Source organism: Schistocerca americana, chromosome 4, assembly GCF_021461395.2.
Source record: "Schistocerca americana isolate TAMUIC-IGC-003095 chromosome 4, iqSchAmer2.1, whole genome shotgun sequence".
Taxonomy (NCBI): domain Eukaryota; kingdom Metazoa; phylum Arthropoda; class Insecta; order Orthoptera; family Acrididae; genus Schistocerca; species Schistocerca americana.
Window position 1 is genome coordinate 526,954,826 of NC_060122.1, and position 23,002 is coordinate 526,977,827.

Below are 23,002 nucleotides of genomic sequence, written 5' to 3' on the forward strand. Positions count from 1 at the left end.
TAGGGGAGCAGATGTATTGGGACTGTCTACCGAACTCGAAAACAATGTATTCGGTATTAATGTCGGTCGTTATCGACTGTTTTCACACGTCATAGCTCCCCCCCCCCCCTCCCCCACTCCTTTCACACACATACACCTGGATTTATACAAATGATTTGTACAAAGGTATATACATTTGGTTGAAACTTATCAATACACTCCTGAATTACGATGTTATGTCACCCCCTATTGACCTCCACACCCACGCCAAGGGGAGGCAGGTGGTTTGTACGCCAGAATAAACCCTTGTGGGCATACTGACAACAACTCATTGGAATCAGATGGCTGATCTAGGGGTACATAGAAAATGAACGAACATACATTATTTTTAGATAATTACTAGCGACCCGCCGTGCCTCAGCACACGTAGCACATTTATGGCCGGATTGCTATTTGTTCACGGGACGCTGCGCAGAATTAAGCATGGAACTCAGAATACAACGTTAGTTAAACATCATCACTATCATACACGTGACTTTTAAAGTTTTAGTAATATGTTCACCGGAAGATGTGGCTTTTACTGCCACGAAACCGGTAATGAGCAAAAATAAAGGACTAAGTACAGCTGAAGAGGTTTATTGACAACCAAGACGAGTACTCGTACCTATGGTTCCCCTACCTACAATGTTGTCTGGATTTTTATATAACTTAAGCGAATTAAGCAGTCCACATCAGGAAAATTCGCAGAGGCATGCGTGTTATCTGCTCCAAACATGTGTTTGGAGTGACATCGCGTGGCACCTATGAGAGCAAATCATAATGCAATTAATCTGTTTAATACCATATATATAAATATATACGAGGGCTATTCGGAAAGTGAGGTCCAATTGGCTGCGAAATGGAAACCACAGTGAAAATTCGATGAAGCTTTGCACAGATATGTTGTGCAGTGTCTCTAGTGTACCCGTCGATATCGTCATGTCGCTGTTTTCAGTTCTGAGCGACCACTGAGCATGTAAAGATGCTTAGAACAATAGTGTCTCCCGCCATGTACGAGGGCCTGGTGTGAGATTTTCCCTGAAGTCATGCAGCCCACATAACGTAGCTGCCATGCGTTTCCTTCTGTATGACAATTCTCGGCCGCAGTCTGGAGGGGCACTGAAGACGCTCCTGCAGAGTTTTCGATGGGAAGTGTTTGATCACCCAAAATGGAGCCCGTAATTGATTTTCCCTGAGTTTCATCTCTGCTCTCATGAACCACTAGCTATGAAGACAACGTTCTGGCACAGACAACGAGCTGTAGACCAGCGTAGAGAATTGGCAGGAAGCACAGGCGGCTTGCTTCAATGACGATGGTATTGGGAAGTTGGTACAGCGCTACAACAGATGTATAAATCAGAGCGCAGACTATGTAGAGAAGTAGCTGGAAGGTGTACCTAACTGCTGCAAATAAAACAATTTTGATTTTCAAAGTGATTTCCATTTTGCGACCGATCGGACCTTATACACACACACACACACACACACACACACACACACACACACACACACATATATATATATATATATATATATATATATATATGTGTGTATGTGTATGTGTATGTGTGTGTGTGTGTGTGTGTGTGTGTGTGTGTGTGTGTGTGTGTGTGTGTGATTGGGGTATGTATATTTTAATTTGTAGCTTATCACCCATGGGAGGATGGTTAAGTTGATCGTAACTGAAGCTCACAAAGAAAATAAAGATTGATTGGTTTGTGGGATTAAAGGGATCAGACTGCTACGGTCATCGGTCCCTAAAGAAAATAAAATGAAATAGGAAAACCACGTGATGTAAATATTTAGCCAGTGACGGAAGTCCTGTTAGAAAGCTAAGTCCCAACCGATGCATTGTTCAGACGCATTGCTGTAATCCTTCTTCGTGGATCTCTTACGGCACACTGTGTCCCGCTTCTACGCAAAGAATCGTATCCGCGTCTGTCTGATTCAAGGACAGCGAAAAGCCTGAAGTTCAATTGAATCATCTGCTATGCTGCTAAAAAGTTTCATTACGTAAATGAAGCAAAAATGCTTCCCACACCGCAGTTTTACTCGGAAAAAGTTTTACTTTTCGTATAAAAAATTGAAAACCGAAGAGTGTAAATCCGCATGTTTTTTTGCTAAACAATTGTTCTGAAACTATTGCAATCAACTGAACGTCACTTAGGTGACTTGCGTGTCCCTAACCAGTAATTCAACCTGGGACAGAGTACCTATAGTGTGACTTGGAATGCGAATCACATTTCGCTTCCAGCGAATGTCCATATCATTGTGAGGTGCATGCTGCGTTAGAAGATAATGTCAAAAACAAAAAGGAAGAAAGAAGATGACCAGCCGAGAATCGATCGCGCAACTTTGCCCTTCTCCCTCACGCACTTCACCGCTAGACGAAATTCGGTCCACAAAATTTTAATGAATTATACACAAAAACCTTCCTCGAGAATCAGTGTATCTATTAGTCGAACGCTGATCAAGCCCTATAGTAGCTCCTGAGATTAGTCCGAATGTACAGACGGGAATGAGCAGACGACTTCATTTTGTACATAGAGAGACTAGATTTCCAGGTATATGAACGCTTCATGCTATAATATGAACCAAAAATTTCGCTGCTATGGCAAGTGACCTTTATCCGTCTGTTATACAGAGCGTAATAGCACAATATCGGCAACTCCGAATGATTGTAGATAGTCCTCTAGACCATGTCCGCAAATGTCATTCAACACCGCTAAGGAGCGTAGAAGTTACAGGGCTGCCACTAGGCAAGCCATTCGGCAACGTAAAGGAGTTTTCACACTGATGGACAACGAGCACAACTTAGAGATCGCTAATAGCAGAGGTGACGCAGGTGGTAGCGAAAGGCCTCATATGCTGTCACAGAGGTGATCAGGCGGTATAGAATGGTCTCTTATAACTTTGCCTCCCAGTAGCGTCGTTGTAAGACCTTCCTGCATTGGGTTCCTGCTCTCAACTATTGCCTCATGTACCCCTCACAGTTTTTCAATATCGTTATGTTCCATCCCGTATATGCCTGTTACTAGATCAATGGCGCATTTTAGCATTGGCCGTTAGTATACTTAAATATAAGATTTGTCTTGATCGCTATTTATGTAACCATAACCGTTTTCCATTGCTCAAGCAATCATCTGCAGATCATCAGAATACCGGCTAGTGAAATGTCGCTCCAGTTACTAATAAGAACATTATTAATTCCATGACCAGTGTCGGTCTTTCCTCTTAGGCCATTTTCTAGTGGATCTGAAAATTATACTGTAGAGTAGTAAAGTCAGATGATAATGGAGTAATTGTAAGGGCCGAATCCCGTCGTGAACTTCATAAATTTCTTATTAGTGAAGGGGGGGGGGCGTTGTTAACTGAAGATACAGCAGTGGAACCAGCACCCTCCGACAAGGAGGAATGCCTGCAAACGATATGAGCGACAACGCGTGCGCGACGCGTGATGTTTTGAGCATCCTACCACTCTCTTACGACACCAGCTCAGGCGGTTCGATTTTTTTCAGGTTTTTTTTATTTCGATAACATTAGTAGCAACACATAGTGTCGTAGTAACAAGAACAGAGAAAAAGAGTGATTCAACTGTTAATTTGTGCTGCTGAAGTTCACAATACTTCAACGTAAATTTAAACAAGGGACATTTTTACAATTTGTAAGTGCAGTAACAAGATGTGTTTCATATTCAAGGATGATTTTAGCAAGAGAAAGGTATGAGTTTCTAACAGCTAAGACAGACAAAGCCTGTGGTGTAAGCAGGTGAAAGGATATTCAAAATGTCGCTTGGTGCGCATGCGTTGTGGTGTAGATGCCTTTCGTAGGTCAGTTTGGGATTGTTTCCTGGCTTCAGAGATCGCAAGAGTCCCGTAACAAATCTCAGCTTCACCTACACGATTGTGTACATTATAAACGATCATAATTTGGACCCTGTATGAAAAACTGTAATGAATGAAACTTGAAATCATGGCCTAAGGAATCTATGTTACAGCATGAAGCGGCCTTAGAAATGGAATCATTTTGTTGAACTTGACAACGGTTGCGGAAGTCGACGCAAACAACAATGAAATACTACATTTATATACAGTAAATTGACCGTACTGATTCTGCAATATCGTACATTCTTATGAAAACGAACTCATCCTGCTATTACTTAAATTTAGTTGAATTGGCCAAGCTGGAATATTGTAATACGTTCTAGTTTCGGAAAAGCATTACTTATATACCGAAAACATTTATCGCCTTAGTTGTATGTAAATATCTTTTAGCTGTCTTGGTGGCATTTTTAGTTTTGACACGTTATGTTTTCCAGTCGTTAGCTGAATTGCTAACTCAGAGAACATCATAACTGTGATGCACGCTGGACAGATCTAGGAAAACCCTACACCATTTCTGTAAAATGTTCACACAGTTTTAAATTCTCAGTCACATAGGAACTTTAAACGTTCACATCACAGTCATGTGATGCAAGCTCACTGTGATTCATTTTGGTTTAACATAGAATACTAATTATTAATATTATTATAACAAATAAGTGTATGATTTAATGGACTTCGAGTTTACGAAAAGCCCAGTTTATATTTAGAGTGACAGATGTTACTCGTGTAAGTATTAAGTGAGATAAGTTTTCCTTCTGTTCATGGGTTTTTATCATCATATTTTCTTGTACTCTCAGGGAAATAGGTTACGGGTATTTTTAACAGTATAACATGCAATTAGGTCAAACTGTTGTGTATACGGGGCCTATGGTAGAAGTTAGACTGTAGAGGAGCGACAGCGCTCTGTAACGCTAGCTGTTAGGAGGAGCTAGACGGTTGTAATGTCTCCAATGTGCACGAAATAGTGAATTCCAAAATATTTGAAATTTCCGTAATATTCATTCCTGACACAGTTATTAGCAGAGTTCAGTTTCGTCGTGGCCCTGGGTGGTCACCCAGGTCACCTGATCTGTCAGCGCGATCTTACTTTGTGTGGGGAGCCCTCAGGCCCAACGTCTATCGCAACAACCCACACAGTCTTCAAGAACTGTAGCAGAACATTTCGGACGAGACTGTAGCAATTCCAGTAGTGCAGCTTCGATCCGCATTCCACAACTTGCTGACCTGGTCTCAGAAGTGCCAAAAGATGAATGATGGTCACAATCAAGATCTGTTATAGTCTGATTAGTACTGTATTTCCCTCCCCCTGCTGTGTTTCTTTGTACCCTGCGACTCTGTTCTCCGGGCCACTTTCATCTGTCGCACCCTGTATAATAACAAATGTAAGACAGATGTCAGCTGTCTAGATGGAAAACCTACCGTTATCGGGTCTTTTTCCTTCCAGGAAATGCGTGATTCTAGTTTTGTAACTGCTACCGCGACGGGTGAGAGGTACGCCTATATGTTACAGAATCGCATCATCCCCAGCCTGGCTGATAAACACCTGCTGGAACGTACGATGTTTATGCAGGATGGCGCTCCATCCCATATTGCTAGACGAGTGAAATATTTCTAGCGCGCGTCGTTTGGTGATGATCGTGTGCTCAGCCGCCACTTTCGTCCTGCTTGGCCTCCCAGGTCCCCAGATCTCAGTCCGTGAGATTATTGGTTTTGGGGTTACCTGAAGTCGCAAGTGTATCGTGATCGACCGACATCTCTAGGGATGCTGAAAGACAACATCCGACGCCAGTGCCTCACCACAACTCCGGACATGCTTTACAGTGCTGATCACAACACTATTCCTCGACTGTAGCTATTGTTGAGGAACGGTGGTGGACATATTGAGCATTTCCTGTAAAGAACATCATCTTTGCGTTATCTTACTTTGTTATGTTAATTATTGCTATTCTGATCAGATGAAGCGCCATCTGTTGGACATTTTTTGAACTTTTGTATTTTTTGGTTCTAATAAAACCCCATGTCATTCCAAGCACGTGTGTCAATTTAAACCTCTCTATCTACATTATTCCGTGATTTATTCAGTTTTCAAATTTATACTGACTTTTTGATCACCCAGTACTTGATAAGCCTAGCTCAAAGCGTCACGCTCGTCCCTAAAAAAAGTGTCCACTGAGCTAATCCCTGCTCCATCTCGCACTGTACAAAGTTAAAGATACCAACGCTACAGAAACTGTATGCGGTTTCCAACAACTGCATGTTGCTGCTGAAGTTTTTATTTCGCTTTCGCCGTATAGACTGATTTACAGTTTAACACCGAGGTGTGTTTGAAAAATAAAACAGGCCCGAAATTAACTGATACGCCACATTGCAGCTTTACTCAAATAACTTTGCCACCATTAATTATTATAGCGGTTTATTAGGTAATACTTCCAGCGGGTAGAGCTCGACTCTGTTGACAGGTGTATTGGCCTCAAAACGACTGTGAAATTGCGTAAACCGTTCCGCTACAGGCCGGTGATAGCAGCGCGCTATCGATTGGTCACGCTTCATTTGAGCCTCTGAAAAGCACGATCACGGCCAGGATGCGAGGCGCCGCCGGCCGTGACTCAGCAAGCGTGGGTGCAGCGCGCAGCGGAGTGATTTGGCGAGGCCAGGCTGCGCTAAGCGCTCAGCAGGACTATTTGCAACTACGTTCTCGTAAATCATCTATACAAAAAAAAGTAAAGTGCCCGGGCGCTCTTGTTCGTCTTTATGTGAAGATAATCTCAGAAACTACTGTACGAATTTTCATAAAGGTTTCCTCCAGTATAAAAACCAATCATCAGGAAGCTTTGTGTACATAAATTATTGTCACTGCGGCAGAAAAAATGCATCCTCTATCCTATTAAAGGTATTTGTTAAGGAAAAATGTAAACATACGATACTTATAACTGTAAGATGGTTCAAATGGCACTGAGCACTATGGGACTTAACTTCTGAGGTGATCAGTCCCCTAGAACTTAGAACTACTTAAACCTACCTAACCTAAGGACGTCACACACATCCATGCCCGAGGCTGTAGTGCCTATAACCGCTCGGTCACAACGGCCGGCGACTGTAAGAGCCACTGTAATCTCGAATATCGTAGCCTGCACAAGACGTTTTTCTTTTCTGCGAAATAAAAATAGCTGCTGATATTTTTCACTGAATGAAAGTAACGGGTATTGGTTTTCTGTAAATTTACTTCAGTTGAAAGTCTAATAATGTACTGACTATGCACAACTGGTCTAGGAGCACAGAGAATGTAATATATCGACTAATATGACATTCACTGGTCTTGTAAGAGCATTACACAAAGTAATCGGTGTAAGCTTCAACTGGTTCAAATGGCTCTGAGCACTGTGGGACTTAACATCTGAGGTGATCAGTCTACTAGAACGTAGAACTACTTAAACCTATCTAGCCTAAGGACATCACACACATCCATGCCCGAGGCAGGATTCGAACCTGCCACCGTAGCAGTCGCGCGATTCCGGACTGAAGCGCCTAGAACCGCATGGCCACCAAGGCCGGCGGTGTAAGCTTAGTTGTAGGCTTCGTGTTTAATGTTTCTCGCATAACTTAACTAAACTTGTACGAAGTATGCCCTACTGAAGTTATATCATAATTTAAATTTTGCTTCACTATATGATTTGACTGAAGGCTACTTAGAAAAATTTCTAATGGTGAACATGCTAACTGCTATACTACCGGAAGAAAAAATGCAACAACGTCAAAGAGATAGTAAATTTTTTGACGTGAGGTGTATCGTCAAACCAGAAGGTGCACATACAGACCTCCTGAATGCCATCTGATCGCTGATTATCGTGATAAATAGATCAGTAGCACTACAATCTTTGACTGTGCATACATTGTATGTTGGTGCCACTGAACACAGTCCTTGACCGACCTGCACTTTTTTCCGGCAGTGGATACTGACTGGCCCTCCATCTCCTTCCAGATTTTTTGTGGCTGTTCTTATAGTCTCCAGCGTTATTACATGGCCGTATTACCGAAGTCTAGCTGATGTGCAAGAGCTGACAGATTTCGAAATTTGGAAGTTACGGAAGAACTGAATGTAGGGTGTTCATAAATTAGGTATACGAAAGTAAGCTTCCATTGTGATAAATGCTAAATAACTTACAGAAATCTTTGACACAGCACTGAATGCAGGATATCTTCAAGTCTATACACAAATGTCGATTGTGACTATCTTTAGCAACGCGACGAATGTCCCATTTGATATCAGTTTCCAGTGACAACTCCTTGTGTTATCCACTGTAGCAGCTCGTCAATGTTTCTCGGACGCTAAGGAAGAAATCTCTATCTTTGATGTAACCCCATTCACAGAAGTCCATTGCGGCTAAATCAGGTGATCGTGGTAGCCAGCGTATTGTACCACCACGAGCAGTCCAACTCGTCACATTCCTACGGAGAAAGCCGACAGCTTGACAATATTAACGCAGGGATGCGCAGGCGTGCTGGAAAATTAATTCTGGCCAATTTCCTGCTGTAAGTGAGGCATTAGGTAATGTTCAAGCATTTCCAGGTACAATAGGCCAGTTACAGCTAACTCGGTAAATAAGAGTGTATTTAATTTTATTACCGCTTACAGCGCCAAAAACATTTACCTTAGGCGAGTCCCATACTTGTTGGATCACGTGACGTGTTTTCTGGTCATCCCACATTCAAACGTTAGGGGGCTATGCCGATTCACTTTACCACAGGTATGGAAGTAGGCTCTATCACTGATCACAATTTTATTAAGAAAATCACCTTCAGTCTGCATTTTTAAAGGTTTCTACACAGAACTCATCTCGTAGCTTTTTTTCAGTTTCTCTTAAAACTTGCAAGATATCCAGTTCGCAGTGTTGGAAAAAGAACTCTTTTTCGTAATACCTTCGACACTGCAGCGTTAGACATATTTAAATCCAAGGTATTACCTCTCGTTGAATTACCCGGACTACCAATGTAAGACTGCCGAACTTGTTTAATTGTTGCGTCAGAGACTGGTGGCTGGCCCTGTCCCGATGTCCTCGGTGATACGTAGTAAGTTTCGGTGAAACGATTGTACCAATTAATAACCACTTGTCTCTGAGGTGGTGGTTCGCGACATTTAGTCCTGAAATCGTCTTTGAACTGTAGGAGCGGATTTGGATTCAAGAAACCATAAACAACTCTACGCACACTTTGCGTCGTTATACAGCTCCGTTGTGACTGTTGGACATAACTGATTTGCGCATGCCACCTGGTTTGAACGTCACGAACTTACAGTGTAAGGCAGGAATGGAAGTTGAAGAGGTACGGAATTCAGTGCTGTATTAAATATATCTGTCAGTTATTTACCATTTTCACAAATGTTCAAATGTGTGTGAAATCTTATGGGAATTAACTGCTAAGGTCATTAGTCCCTAAGCTCACACACTACTTAACCAAAATTATCCTAAGGACAAACACACACACCCATGCCCGATGGAGGACTCGAACCTCCGCCGGGATCAGCCGCTCAGTCCATGACTGTAGCGCCTGAGACCGCTCGGCTAATCCCGCGCGGCACTATTTCCACAGTTAAAGGCGACTTTTGCTTAACTAATTTATAAACACCATTTATATTTAAAATCCTGAATAAAACATCGGTTTTAAAATGTATGTATGAGCACTTGTTTATCTTCGCTACTGGGAAACACTTCTCTCCTACTGAGCAAGTGCTCATAGCTCTTAAGGCAGTCATTTCACAGCCAAAGTTCACTAGGCATCTTTTGCTTGTTTTGGTCCGCACTACCAAATCTGAAAGTTTGTCGGTAGAGTTCTAGTTCACGCAGTATATGCGTAAAGGCACAAGGCCAAGCATGGCAATTTTCCGCTTTGCCGTATAGGGTCTCTATACCTAAACTTTCGTTACTTGTGCTAATGTAGACGGAAAAGTATTTACCGTATGGGTATCCAACTTTATGCGAATGAGTCCAGATTTGCTTTATCGGTAGTGTTAGCGTCGTGACTTGTGGAGATTGGAAAAAAACCGATGTTAAATCCGATACCTGTTTTTAGTTCTGAATATCCGGTATTCTTCGGTATTTGTTTGGTCTTGGTAGTAAAAAGTGCATTTTTTACTAAATGTATCAATTAGCCACAGCAGAAGCTCTAAAACTTTTGGTTTTTAAATAAACCGTTGTTAAAAATCGAGTAATTTTTATTCGTAAAATTTCCGTTTCTTTGAAATATTCCGTTATAATAGAAAACGGGAATACCTATCAGTGCCACCTACAGTTCGATTTTACACAGAGTACGCGAAGGAACTTGCCCCCCCTTCTTGCAGTAGGTCTCTAGAAGGACGTAGCGTTCCAAAGGATTGGAAAAGGGCACAGGTCATCCCCGTTTTCAAGAAGAGACGTCGAACAGATGCGCAGAACTATAGACCTATATCTCTAACGTCTATCAGTTGTAGAATTTTGGAACACGTATTATGTTCGAGTATAATATCTTTTCAGGAGACTATAAATCTACTCTGTAGGAATCAGCTTTGATTTCGAAAAAGGCGACCGTGTGAAACCCAGCTGGCGCTATTCGTCCACGTGACTAAGATGGCCATAGACACGGGTTCCCAGGTAGATGCCGTGTTTCTTGACTTTCGCAAGGCGTTTGATACAGTTCCCCACAGTCGTTTAATGAACAACGTTAGAGCATATGGACTATCAGACCAATTGTGTGATTGGATTGAAGAGTTCCAAGGTAACAGAACGCTGCATGTCGTTCTCAATGGAGAGAAGTCTTCCAAAGTATGATTTCAGGTGTGCCGCAGGGGAGTGTCGTAGGACCGTTTCTATTCACAATATACATAAATGACCTTGTGGATGACATCGGAAGTTCACTGAGGCTTTTTGCGGATGATGCTGTGGTATGTCGAGAGGTTGTAACAATGGAAAATTGTACTGAAATGCAGGAGGATCTGCAGCGAATTGACGCATAGTGCAGGGAATGGCAATTGAATCTCAATATAGACAAGTGTAATGTGCTGCGAATGCATAGAAAGAAAGATCCCTTATCATTTAGTTACAGTATAGCAGGTCAACAACTGGAATCAGCTAATTCCATAAATTATCTGGGAGTACGCATTAGGAGTGATTTAAAATGGAATGATCATATAAAGTTGGTCGTCAGTAAAGCAGATGCCAGACTGAGATTCATTGGAAGAATCCCAAGGAAATGCAATCCGAAAACAAAGGAAGTAGGTTACAGTAAGCTTGTTCGCCCACTGCTTGAATACTGCTCAGCAGTGTGGGATCCGTACCAGATACGGTTGATAGAAGAGATAGAGAAGATCCAACGGAGAGCTGCGCGCTTCGTTACAGGATCATTTAAAAATCGCGAAACTCCAGTGGAAGACTCTGCAGGAGAGACGCTCAGTAGCTCGTTACGGGCTTTTGTTGAAGTTTCGAAAACATACCTTCACCGAGGAGTCAAGCAGTATATTGCTCCCTCCTATGTATATCTCGCGAAGAGACCATGAGGATAAAATCAGAGAGAGTAGAGCCCACACAGAGGCTTACCGACAATCCTTCTTTCCACGAACAATACGAGACTGGAATAGAACGGAGAACCGATAGAGGTACTCAAGGTACTCTCCGCCACACACCGTCGGGTGGCTTGCGGAGTATGGATGCAGATGATGATGTAGATGTAGAATAACAATGCCGACAGCAACGAACAAGAAACACATGACGTAGGAATTGGTACAGCGTTGATGAAACAATAGTGTACCAGTTACCATGTGGCGTGGCCTATTAGATGGTAAGCTTGTGCACGCAGTGTGTAAGACTTGCCCATCTGATGTATGTGGTAGTTTCTCACTGTCATCGTCGGACATCAGTTGTAATACAGAATGGCACCACCCGTAGTCCGGAAGTATTTTATAAACTGTAGTATTAACGATGTAAAATGCTCCAATTGCTTTAAAAGACTACAAATGGAAAGAGCAGCAAAAGACTTCCTACATCAAATGGGTAGAAAGTTTAAAACGTAACAACTCATTCATAGCTTACGATAAAAGTAGGAAGTAGCTGACAAGTTGCCTGTGTTAAAGTAATACGCCTTTCTCCTATCTGTTAGCAGCCCTTGAAGACATTCAAATTAACACAAATGACAGAGTTCTTCAACCTCAGTTTTTACCCTTTAGCACTGACTATTCGTAATGCCCAATAGTATGATCCTCGATTACGTGATTTTTGAACGGAATTTGAAAGAATTAGAATCAATAAGAGAATACTGGTCATTTTCTATAGTATATAGCCGCTAATTGCTTTTAGAAAATTGTTGAAATGGCTCTGAGCACTATGGGACCTAACTTCTGAGGTCATCAGTCCCCTAGAACTTAGAACTACTTAAACCTAACTAACCTAAGGACATCACACACATCCATGCCTGAGGCAGGATTCGAACCTGCGACCGTAGCAGTCGCGCGGTTCCAGACTGTAGTGCCTAGAACCGCTCGGCCACTCCGGCCGGCTTGTTTTTAGAGAAAATCATCGGTCGGTGGACGAACTAAGTTTCTTTTATTTTTATTTGCCTATTTAATTTAATATTTTGATTTTGTATATCTCAAAACTCAGGGAGTCGAAAGTTTTCAGGTTTGTTCGGTTTCTGCGTTTATTACAGGAAGTAATAACAAAAAACCGAAAATCAGTTATTTTTGAAAGTGGTTATTCTGAGCAGTTTCAACAGTCAATTTTAACTGGCACTGAAGAAAAAAACAATATAACCTAAAACCGGTTGTTTCAGCGATAACCGTCATCCCTAACGACATGCCATTAGGTGCCGGTACTGGTACCGCTACGTATGATTGACACACAAGCGTCAGTTTGCACTACAGCTGCACACATTCAGAGTCGGTCTGCACAAGTAGAGAAGGGCTTTGCTAGTAAAGCAGTTTTATCAACAACAAAAAAGCAATACTGCTGATGCTCTTCAAGAGTATCGAAGCATTAAAGGAATACGGAGATGTTTTCTCTTTCGCACCGCGGTTGATTCGGAAGCTCGAATTAATAGACATTTTGGGAATTGCTTCTTGGAGACACCGACGGTCAATTAACTACAAATTGTTGAAGAAATTACTGTTGCCACGGCTGAAACGCTGGACGCAATCTGCTATCTTGAAGCAGTGCATGATTTCTGTCACAACACTCCGTGGTCCTTCATTCGAAATGTGTTGGGAGTAACTGTGAAATGGTATTCCTAGCTTCCTTTCAGGCTGTCGAGGATACAGATGGTAGTCACAATGAGCAACGTTTACTAGCTGCAATGTAAATGGAATTAACAAATGTTACACTGTCATGCGAGAGTTAACATGTGTTTCTTTCGGTAGTTTGTTCATTATCTCTCTTCCGAATGTCTTCATAAATGTTTGCACAAATTTTTATTGTCCGTCAATCACTCGTCTTTCATGGAGACCCTCTCAAGTAGCGAAAGTTGAATTGGAACCACCCTGTATAAGGCGGAGATGAGAAGCAGGTATCCTGACACCAGAAATAGCACCAAAGAAGACAAGTCGCAGAGGTTCTGTTAAGTTGAGTATTTGATAATCAGTTGTTCAGAACTAATAATGGTTTAATCAATGTGCTAAGGAACTGTTCAGGTTTAAAATCGTTTTACATCTGATCTGTTTTAGCCGCATCCTGAATCGGCAGATATTAACTGGCTAAACTAATGTAAATATTTAATATATCTCTTATTAATTAAAGAAGTGCTTAAAGAACGCTAAATGTTTCGTCTATTTTAATTTATCGACGAAGTGGAAGATGTTAATTGGCTATACGATTGTCCTATTCAAAGTGTTCATTGTATAGCTAAAGAATTGATTGACTTTATGGCCATTAAGAACCATATGTGAATTGACTAAATAATTGTTCAGATCTGCTATTTACATTTAAAAAATAATTTTGGTAAAACACTACTTGCCTTATCTGAATGTGGAGACAGTTTGAAAAATCAAATCTAGTCGTAAAATCAAAGCGGTTAACATTAATTGCACAGTTTTCCAGCTCGGTCAGCTAGGACCACTAAGGAAAAGTCCCAGAAACGTTTTGAGGTTGGAGGCGTTTGATCTCAATCTTATTCGTGAGTTATAATTAAACAGGATACGCTCAGACTTACCACAGTTGTGTGACAAAAGTGTATCTCTGTCGTGATGCATGCTTATCCAGTTCAGTGTAAAGTGTACGTTGCTACCAATGAATATGATAATGGATTCTAGGATAGCATCTCTACAGATATTATTTATCTTGCAAAGCACCAAGAAACATGGGTCACCATGAAGTTTTAACACATTCTCTTACTTCATGTGACGTTATGGAAACGATTTGGATTGAATGCAGTAAAATTATCTATAGAATATCGAGGCGATACTTTGACCCTTCACCTCTATTCTTCATTAATGAATAACATATTCAATGAAAATTTCTGCCACCATCAGTATTCGAAGTAAACGTGGCGTAGCGTTGAATATTTGTATGGATGTGCTCACCCTGAAAAAGTCCCAGGTGGATCCGTGGTAGAGCGTGCCGTACTCGACCTCCGTCTGCGAGGCCAGGTCCTCAGGGCTGTTGATGGGCGCCACCATGCGCTCCACAGTGAGGAAAGCGGCCAGGTTGGCCGTGTAGGACGACAGAAGGATCAGCGTGAAGAACCACCACACGCTGCCCACGATGCGCCCGGAGACAGACCTGTACATCATACGTGTCTGGTAAAAAAAGGAACACTAGGTTTAACATCCCATCGACAACGAGACCATCAGAGACGGAGCACAAGCTCGGATTGTGTCAAGGATAGGAAAGGAAATCGAGCGTCCCCTTTCACATAAACCATCCCGACATTTTCCAGAAGCGATTTAGGAATATCACGTAAAACATCAATCTGGATGAACATATGCGGGAGTGAACCGTTGTCCAACGAATGCGAGCCAGTGTGCGAACCACTGCGCTACCTCATTCGCTCATGTGTGTCTGGTCTTACAATCTGCGAACACAGGAAAACTTTCCGTAAATTAACACGAAAACTGACTGAAATAACAAGAATGTCCTCCTGATTGGACCTGTTGATGTGATTCCTGCCTGACAAATGACTCAGTGTGTGTCTCCGGTTATGAAAATTGTTGGCTATGTAATTTGTATGTGTCGAAGAATGGACAGTGAGACTTCAATCACAAGTTCATATGTTTATTCGCCGTAAATAAGAAGTGTATGTGGCAGACGTCTAACATTGAATCCAACATTTAGGTCAGTTTCCATACTATTCAACCACCAGAGGTTGCACAAGAATATATTACAACCTTCATCTGTATCTCGTTCATTCTCGTAAGATGATTTCTCTGGGAGCTGTGTTCGTTAATTAGTAATAACAGAAATAGTGACAGTAGTAATAGTATAAGTAACTTTGACAGTGGTGATGGTGGTGGGATGATGTCTTAGGTGAAACACCGTGATGCATGTTTCGCACTAGTGAAGACTAACAAGCAGTACATTTGTCGATATTACGAGTGACCGGCTGCGAATAATTTACTGCTTGAAACGCACACTGTTTCATTAAAACGTCCATTACAAACGGTCTGTAGATAAGTGAACAGACATACAGCAGTTTTCAATTAGCTCAGCAGTGTTGCCGTTAGGAAACATCACTTTTTACCTCCTGACGAATCTGCGACTTCAATAAGTGGTGTTGCAGGCATGCCTATGAAGTATCATAGTGATGTCATGCAACACACTATTACGCGTATGTAACATCGTTTTGGTCTCTTCACCACCGAGCCTCTGGTCAGTTTTCTATGACCCTACAACGGAGAAATACCTTCCGCCAACCAAAATGCGACGATTATACATTGCTTGAAATACAGTTACTAGATGATCAATGTGTTACAATGTTAGTGATACTGAATTCTAAACCGAAAGACACAAAGAGGCAATCATTATTAGTACGCTGTCGTAATTAGTCTTAGCGATTGGTAATATTGGTACCGAAATGCTCCGTAGGGCACATCATTGTAGCCTAGGAATCAGAGCTTTAATGGAAATATTGTCGTTCTTTTTAAAACATGCGTCAACCATTTTCGAATGGGAAAGTAAAAGTAAATTTAAAAAATTCCTCTTCACGTCCGCTCTCTCTGTCTGTCCAGTTCTTCTTTCCACTCTGTCTCCCTCTCAGGCCACCTCCTACTCCTACCCTTCTCAGTCCATCTCATCCTCCTCGCTCCCACTATCCGCATCCTCCTCCCTCTCTGTCTTTCTCCCTCTATTTACCTGCTCAGTTCTCCCCATACGCACTACTACCTGCATAACACACATGTTGTGCAAGTAAGTCACTACTTATCCCACATCCCACTTCTACAGCAGCTAAGTCGATCAGATCCCTATAGGACCACAGGACAGATAATTAGTAGGATGTGTACCAAATTTGGTTGGAATCAATGCAGTGGTTTAGGAGAGATGTTACATAAACACACACATACACACACAAACACACACACGCACGCACACACACACACACACACACACACGAATCGTGAGCGCGCTCGTTTTTACAGTCAAGACAATAATTCCTAGATTTTATTATGAACACTCCAAGAAAAAATTAAAGAAAAAGACACACACCACGAAGGAATTATCCGAATGGGAAGGAAATCGGTGCCGGCCGGAGTGGCTGTGCGGTTCTAGGCGCTACAGTCAGGAGCCGAGCGACCGCTCCGGTCGCAGATTCGAATCCTGCCTCGGGCATGGATGTGTGTGATGTCCTTAGGTTAGTTAGGTTTAATTAGTTCCAAGTTCTAGGCGACTGATGACCTCAGGAGTTAAGTCGCATAGTGCGCAAAACCATTTGAACCATTTTTTTGGAAATTGGTACATGTAACATACATGCAGATACAAACAAATGATTACGATTTCAGAATATCGGATGATTTATTCAAGAAAAAGAGTTTCACAAGTTGAGCAAGTAAATAACGCGTTGGCGCACCTCTGGCCCTTATGGAAGCAGTTATTGGGCTTGGCACTGATTAATAGAGTTGTTGGATGTTCTCCTGAGAGGTGTCGTGCCAAAACCTGTGCAATTGGCGTGTTATATCATCAAAATCCCGAGTTTGATCGATGATACTGCCGATATGCTCCAAGCTTTCTCTATTGGGGAGAGATCAAGGGAACTTGGTGGCCGAGGTAGGGTTTGACAAGTAGGAAGACGAGTAGTAGAAACTCTCGCTGTGCGCGGAAAATCATTATCCTGCTCAAATGTAGCCCGGGTTGGCTTTCAATTAAGAGCAACAAAACGGGGCGCAGAATATCGTCGACGTCCCGCTGTGGTATAAGTGAGTCTTGGATAACAACCAAACCGGGTCCTGTTATCAAGTGATACCTCCTGGTTGACAGCCCTTACTGTGGGAGTCAGTAGGGTTGGTATCACAATGAGGTCCTGGGCGTCTGCAGGCGTGTCTTTACCGGTCATTTGGGCTCAGTTTCAAGCTGGAGTCATTACTGAAGGCAATTCTACACATGACAATGAGATTCGAAGCATATACATGTCTGGAGCTGCCAAAATGAGCAGTGGGATACCAACCTCCTGAGTGTAGTCAGTCATATGGCATGAGAACCAAGAGTAATCATCTGGGGAGCAATTTCTTTTCATAATACAATCCCTTTGATTGTCATCCGTGGCACAACGGTATGTCGGCGAAATTCTGTGCCCCGTTTTGTTACCCTTCATGGCAATCCATCTATTGCTTACATTTACATTTCAGTAAAATAATGGTCACTCTTACACGGCGAAAGATTCTATTATTTGTCTTTGGCCTTGTCGCGCCTACCTTGAAAAGCAAGGTCGCCGGATTTCTTCCCAACTGAGAACGTTTGAAGTATTGCGGGAGGCTCTCCATCCAGCTCGGGATTTTGACGATCTAAAGCGCTAGTTGCACAGAATTTGGCACGATATTTCTCAGGAGGACATCCTACAGCATATCAATATATGCTAATACGAAAGGGCCAGAAGTAGACCACCGCTCAGTTTGTGAAGCATTTTCTCTTGAATAAATCACTCATTTCTTCTGAAATTGTGATCATTTGTTTGTCTGCACAAGAACATCAAATCTACCGATGCTCTACACATTCCGATAATTCAGTCGTAGCGCGCCTTTTTTTTTAATTTTTGTTAGAGTGTACATTTTTAACAGTCACCGAAATAACCTGCCATTTATTTTGTGGAGGTGCTCACTTATAGCATGCGTAAATTGTTGTAACATCATGGTTGCACACAGCTTATTAATGAGTTTAGTACATTATCTCACTTACAAACCTACCATCTTCAGTGGTATTGTGACATATTGATCAGATGTGTGACAGCCCATAATAACAAGCATGAAAATATTGTTGACAACGTGTTGCTTGCTAGCGGTTATGGGCTGTCAAACATTAGGTTACGATGTCACAATTTACCTGAATATTGTCTGGTTATGACTGAAACTAGTTATGTATTAAACTGATTAATAGATGTGTGGGTAACCCTGGTATGTCAGCCTGCAGTTTATGTGTATGTATAAGCTAAGTAGCTGATGCGTAGTTGCTTAGGCAGCGCTGCACCTGGGCGACACGTCGCAGCCTTGCCGCATGAGCGCGCCCAGCGCGAACCAGAGGCTGTTGAGGATGCTGAAGTCGTTGACGAGCGTGCCGCAGCCCGCCGTGGCGGCGCCTCCCCCGTCCGCGTCTCCCACGGCGGCCAGCCCCAGCGCGCCGCACGCCGCCGGCACCGGAACGCTCACCACGGCCAGCCCCGCCGCCTCCTCGGAGCCCGGCTGCAGTAGGCGCCACTCGTACGGCGAGAAGCGCGACACGATGAACAGCACGATGCTGACGCCCACGTACGAGAAGATGACGCACACCCAGATCTCCTTGCTCAGCGGGTTCAGGAAGCTGAACACGCCCGGCTTCTGCTTCACCGGTTTCTTGATCATGATGCTGATGCCCAGCGACATGAACGGCTTGCTGAAGTCGATCACGCGCTCGCGTTCCGACGTTATCGTCATCGATGCGATGGCGATGTCCGCCTCCTGGAACGCCAGAAGAATCATCGGCATGGATTATCACAAACACTGCCGAACTCTTCTTGTTGATACACTAAGTCGGTGCCATGATTATAATCTTCTCCATTTACTGCATATAAATCAAGGTGTATTTGCACATGTTCAGGATTGCCTGCCAAGCCTCAGTATCGATTTCAAACGTATTTGGAGCAGAAAGACTCAGGCTCGCAAGTAACAGCACTGTGGTGTTTATAGCTTTCTAGCTCCAATAGGAGCTGAGATATGGGCAAAAACGTGAGTTTTACAGCTCCTAGTGTATAGGCTGTTCTGCATAGCAGTGTTGTTGTGTAGGAACAGAATCAGCTGCCCGATCGACCTGCTTTGCAGAACAGCTTGCATATCAGGGGCAAGAAACAGTTTTTCCAGCAATGAACATGTAAGTTGCCAACAAAGACATTCATGTTGTCTTGAGTAGCATCGCCTGAATGGATAGAGAGAGGGAGGTTGGTGGCGATGGTTAAAGAGGTAGCGGAAAGAAGGGTAGGGATAGAGACAAGGGGAGGAAGAGAAAGACATAGAGTGGACGCAGAGGAGACAGAAAGTGTGGAAGAGGAGATGATGGACACCACAGAGAGGGCATAAGGAGATGGACAGAGAGATGGGCGAGAAGTGCACGAACCCAGAGAGAGAGAGTGGGAGAAGGAGATGCACAGAGAGAGAGAGGGGAAGTTACATGTAGGGGTAGGAGGAGGTAGATAGAAGGGTGAGGAGGGATGGACAGAGTGTGGAAAGAGGAGCTGGTTATAAAGTGGGGAGAAGACAGAGAGAGAGAGAAAAGAGGAGGACGTAGACAAATATGACAGAAGCGGATGGAAACAGAGACAGGGAGGAGGTAAATGAAAAAAAGCTATAGCAGACAAAAGTAAAGTTACTGTCATCAGTACAGCACTTTTTTGAAACACTAATAATTTCTAAATTAAATCCAGCATCACATAACAGATGACGATTACCTCTGGGAAATATTGTGTAGAACACATAAGAGGGCAAATGCGCTACATTACAATATAGTACACATAAGGAGACTGATACACTATGCCATAAATCACTCATACCCAGTTACGTAATCCCCGTCTACGTCAGTGACTGCCAGTGTTCTGGTAGGAGTCAAGGGTGCCTGTACGATAGTTTACATGGGTCTAGACCTCGATGGTATGGAGCATTTTCAATGTTTTGAAGGACGAATGTTAGCTTGTAAAAAGTCACATAAAAATTTTCATTTCCAATCCTGTTAAAACTTTGTCCTGTTACTAAAATACTAGGAAATGGTATTCATACTCTATAAAGAAGAATAGTAAGTTATTTTTAATCAGGCGGTCCGTGGTCGAATGTCGGAGATCTCGGGCCGCACTCGAGGCCGCGCTATCCTCTCGACTCGCTAGGAGGCAACACAGTCGCAGCTCTGAGAAAAAAAGGAGCGCGCACGGCCCGACTGAAGGCTCCCCAGATCCCGTCTGCGAGTAGTGCCCGATGTGACAACGGACGAGTAGTGCCCCCACCGGTGTCTCTGTCGTTGTTGCGTTTTCAGGTAACATCCTGCGGCGGGTTGTGCAGTTGTGCTGTCGCAGATGGATGCGTGTTGTCCTCCTTTGACCGACGTAGTGCACCTGGCAGCGGAGTAACCGTGGAAGTCATAGCCAATGGTTGCCGCCTAAGGTCTATTGGTAGAAGTACTGCACAAGGATGACCATAATCACCAGACAGAGTTGTCAGCCACCACCGATATTAGTCGTCTACTATGCATGCTTTCCGAGATATGTTTGCTGGGGCCGGCCGTAGTGGCTAGGCGCTACAGCCTGGAACCGAGCGACCGCAATGGTCGCAGGTTCGAATCCTGCCTCGGGCATGGATGCGTGTGATGTCCTTAGTTTAGTTAGGTTAAATAGTTCTAAGTTCTAGGGGACTGATGACCTCAGAAGTTAAGTCGCATAGTGCTCAGAGCCATTTGTTTGCTGGTCTAAAACAAAGCATCACATCAGTGTATGCGAGTGTCACGTTTGGATATAATAACTTTTTCCCTGGCGTTAGGACAAGAGGTTAATTTTTGCTTTGAATGTTCAGGTGTATGCCTGCGCTTTGAAGTTGCTGAATTTATCTGGGCCTACGGCTTTTGTTGCTTTAAGGATTGGTTGTTTTAAGAATAAAAGTTTAACTGTTTAAATTTTATTGTGTGTTTGTTGATGCAATACCTTTCAAACATTGAGCCGTAATTCCTTTTACAGAAGTTGTAAGCGTTAAAATTATACCTTAAAAGAAAGTATAATTTCTATTAAAATTTTTCTTTCACGCTCCTGGTCATAAGCCCTGGCCGTACCGCGTTTAGTGAACATTAAGTTTTATTGCTGGTTCTTAAAACCATTTAATTTAATTTGATTTTTACCCAAGGATTAGCTATATAATTATCAAGCAGGTGTTCTTGAATTATGTTGTACATTTTGTAGTTTTTTAAATATATGTATTTTCTAGATTTTGCCGGTACCCGACGTGTGTTGATGTATTCTGTGAAGGCAGCGATCAGCAAGGTCGTGGAAACTGTTTGTTCACAGGCTACGCCACTCCTTCCGTGTCTACGTCACTGCCATTTGAAAAGCGTTGTAAACTATTCAAATTGTTATTTGTTGGTAATTTACTGTTAAATAAATGTATATAATTTCCGAGTGTTTCTCTGTGTTTGTGTCCACTGTTCTTCCATGGCATAATTTAGCGTGCTTAAGTTTTTGTCCAGTAGTACTACCACGACTGCTCATTAACTACCTTGATGAAACCTGTGAACATTTAGCACCGTAAATCTAGGAAGAAAGTCCTTATAATTTAATACAGAAAACAAGCCAAAAATGAACACGTCAGAATATTTAACACTGGTATTGATATAAAAAAAACTGCAAAGAAATGTTTATGATGTGACACTAACATTTATCTGAAAAATAAAGCCATAAACTTCTTTTCTTCTTGCTGAAACAGTCAATCATTATGCCCTCGACATTAGGGTCTATCCCTCTTTTCCTGTGAACACTAAGAAGGCACAAGTTTGCAGACGGTCCTCGCAAGTAGTACTTCTCATCCACTTCTTCACCCTACGCAGTGTGCCGAATGATCACTTTACAGCGGAAGTTGTCGGGCAGTCTCTGTACTTCTGGGTGAATTATAGTTACTGCAAGTATATCATGGAGCTTGATTTTTTTTCAAGCACTCCTTATTTGCCCAGATGTCGTAGTTGATAGTGTTGCGCTATCTACTTGGTTGGCTCGTGAACTAGTGTCTCGATTGTTTTCACTGTTATTTTCAAGGCGATTGAGACGATCCATTATTGCCAAGGAGTTTCCTTTTAATACCCTGACTGATGTGCATTTACGTGATCACCTACTTTCGCAGACACACGAAATGGTAGGTATTGATGTCCCATTTAAAACACTTCCTCGAAAGAACATGATAACTTCTTTTGTTTTTCTAACAGTGTTACAAATATCCTGTGCACTGTTAAGCTAATTACGACAAAGTTTGGTCTGTGTGATCCACAGTGGGAACAAAACATCTTAAGGCTGTTTTCCTTTACTCCTAGCCTGAAATCCAGTTTGACGCCCTGTCATTGTTGTCGAACAGCCCTCAATCCCTAAACCACCAACTATTTCGTATCAAAGCCTTAATTCTCAACAAACTTTAAAATAAATGAAGAAATTTCCTCAACATCCAGTGTAGTAAGCTCTTCAAAACCATAAAAATTATTCTTTTACTGTAAAGGTGAATTTCTCGTCTGCAAAAAGTACTCCCACCGACAGTCGTTCCTTCTTACAAATGTCAACCGCTTCAACAACCACTAATCGAAACTATCATTAACAATCTCATGTTGTAGCTTAGAACCACTGGGCATGAAATTTTTAATGAGTGAGGAAATTTCCTTTGATGTGAAAGAGAAACAGCTTTTTGTCCAAAGAAATTCCTGATATACATCTCTGAAATTAATACAAGGAAACTTAGCTTC

At 42.5% G+C, this 23,002-nt stretch overlaps 1 protein-coding gene across 1 annotated transcript in view; it reads right to left on the minus strand.

The window, feature by feature from the left end:
- LOC124612968 (glutamate receptor 1-like) overlaps window positions 1-23,002 on the minus strand; it is a 1,095,838-nt gene that overhangs the window by 50,263 nt on the left and 1,022,573 nt on the right. Inside the window, exons 13-14 of the mRNA XM_047141496.1 lie at window positions 18,527-18,993; window positions 14,437-14,635 (exon numbers count right to left, since the gene is read on the minus strand). Coding sequence (XP_046997452.1) covers window positions 14,437-14,635; window positions 18,527-18,993 — 666 coding nt within the window. The remainder of the gene's footprint in view (window positions 1-14,436; window positions 14,636-18,526; window positions 18,994-23,002) is intronic.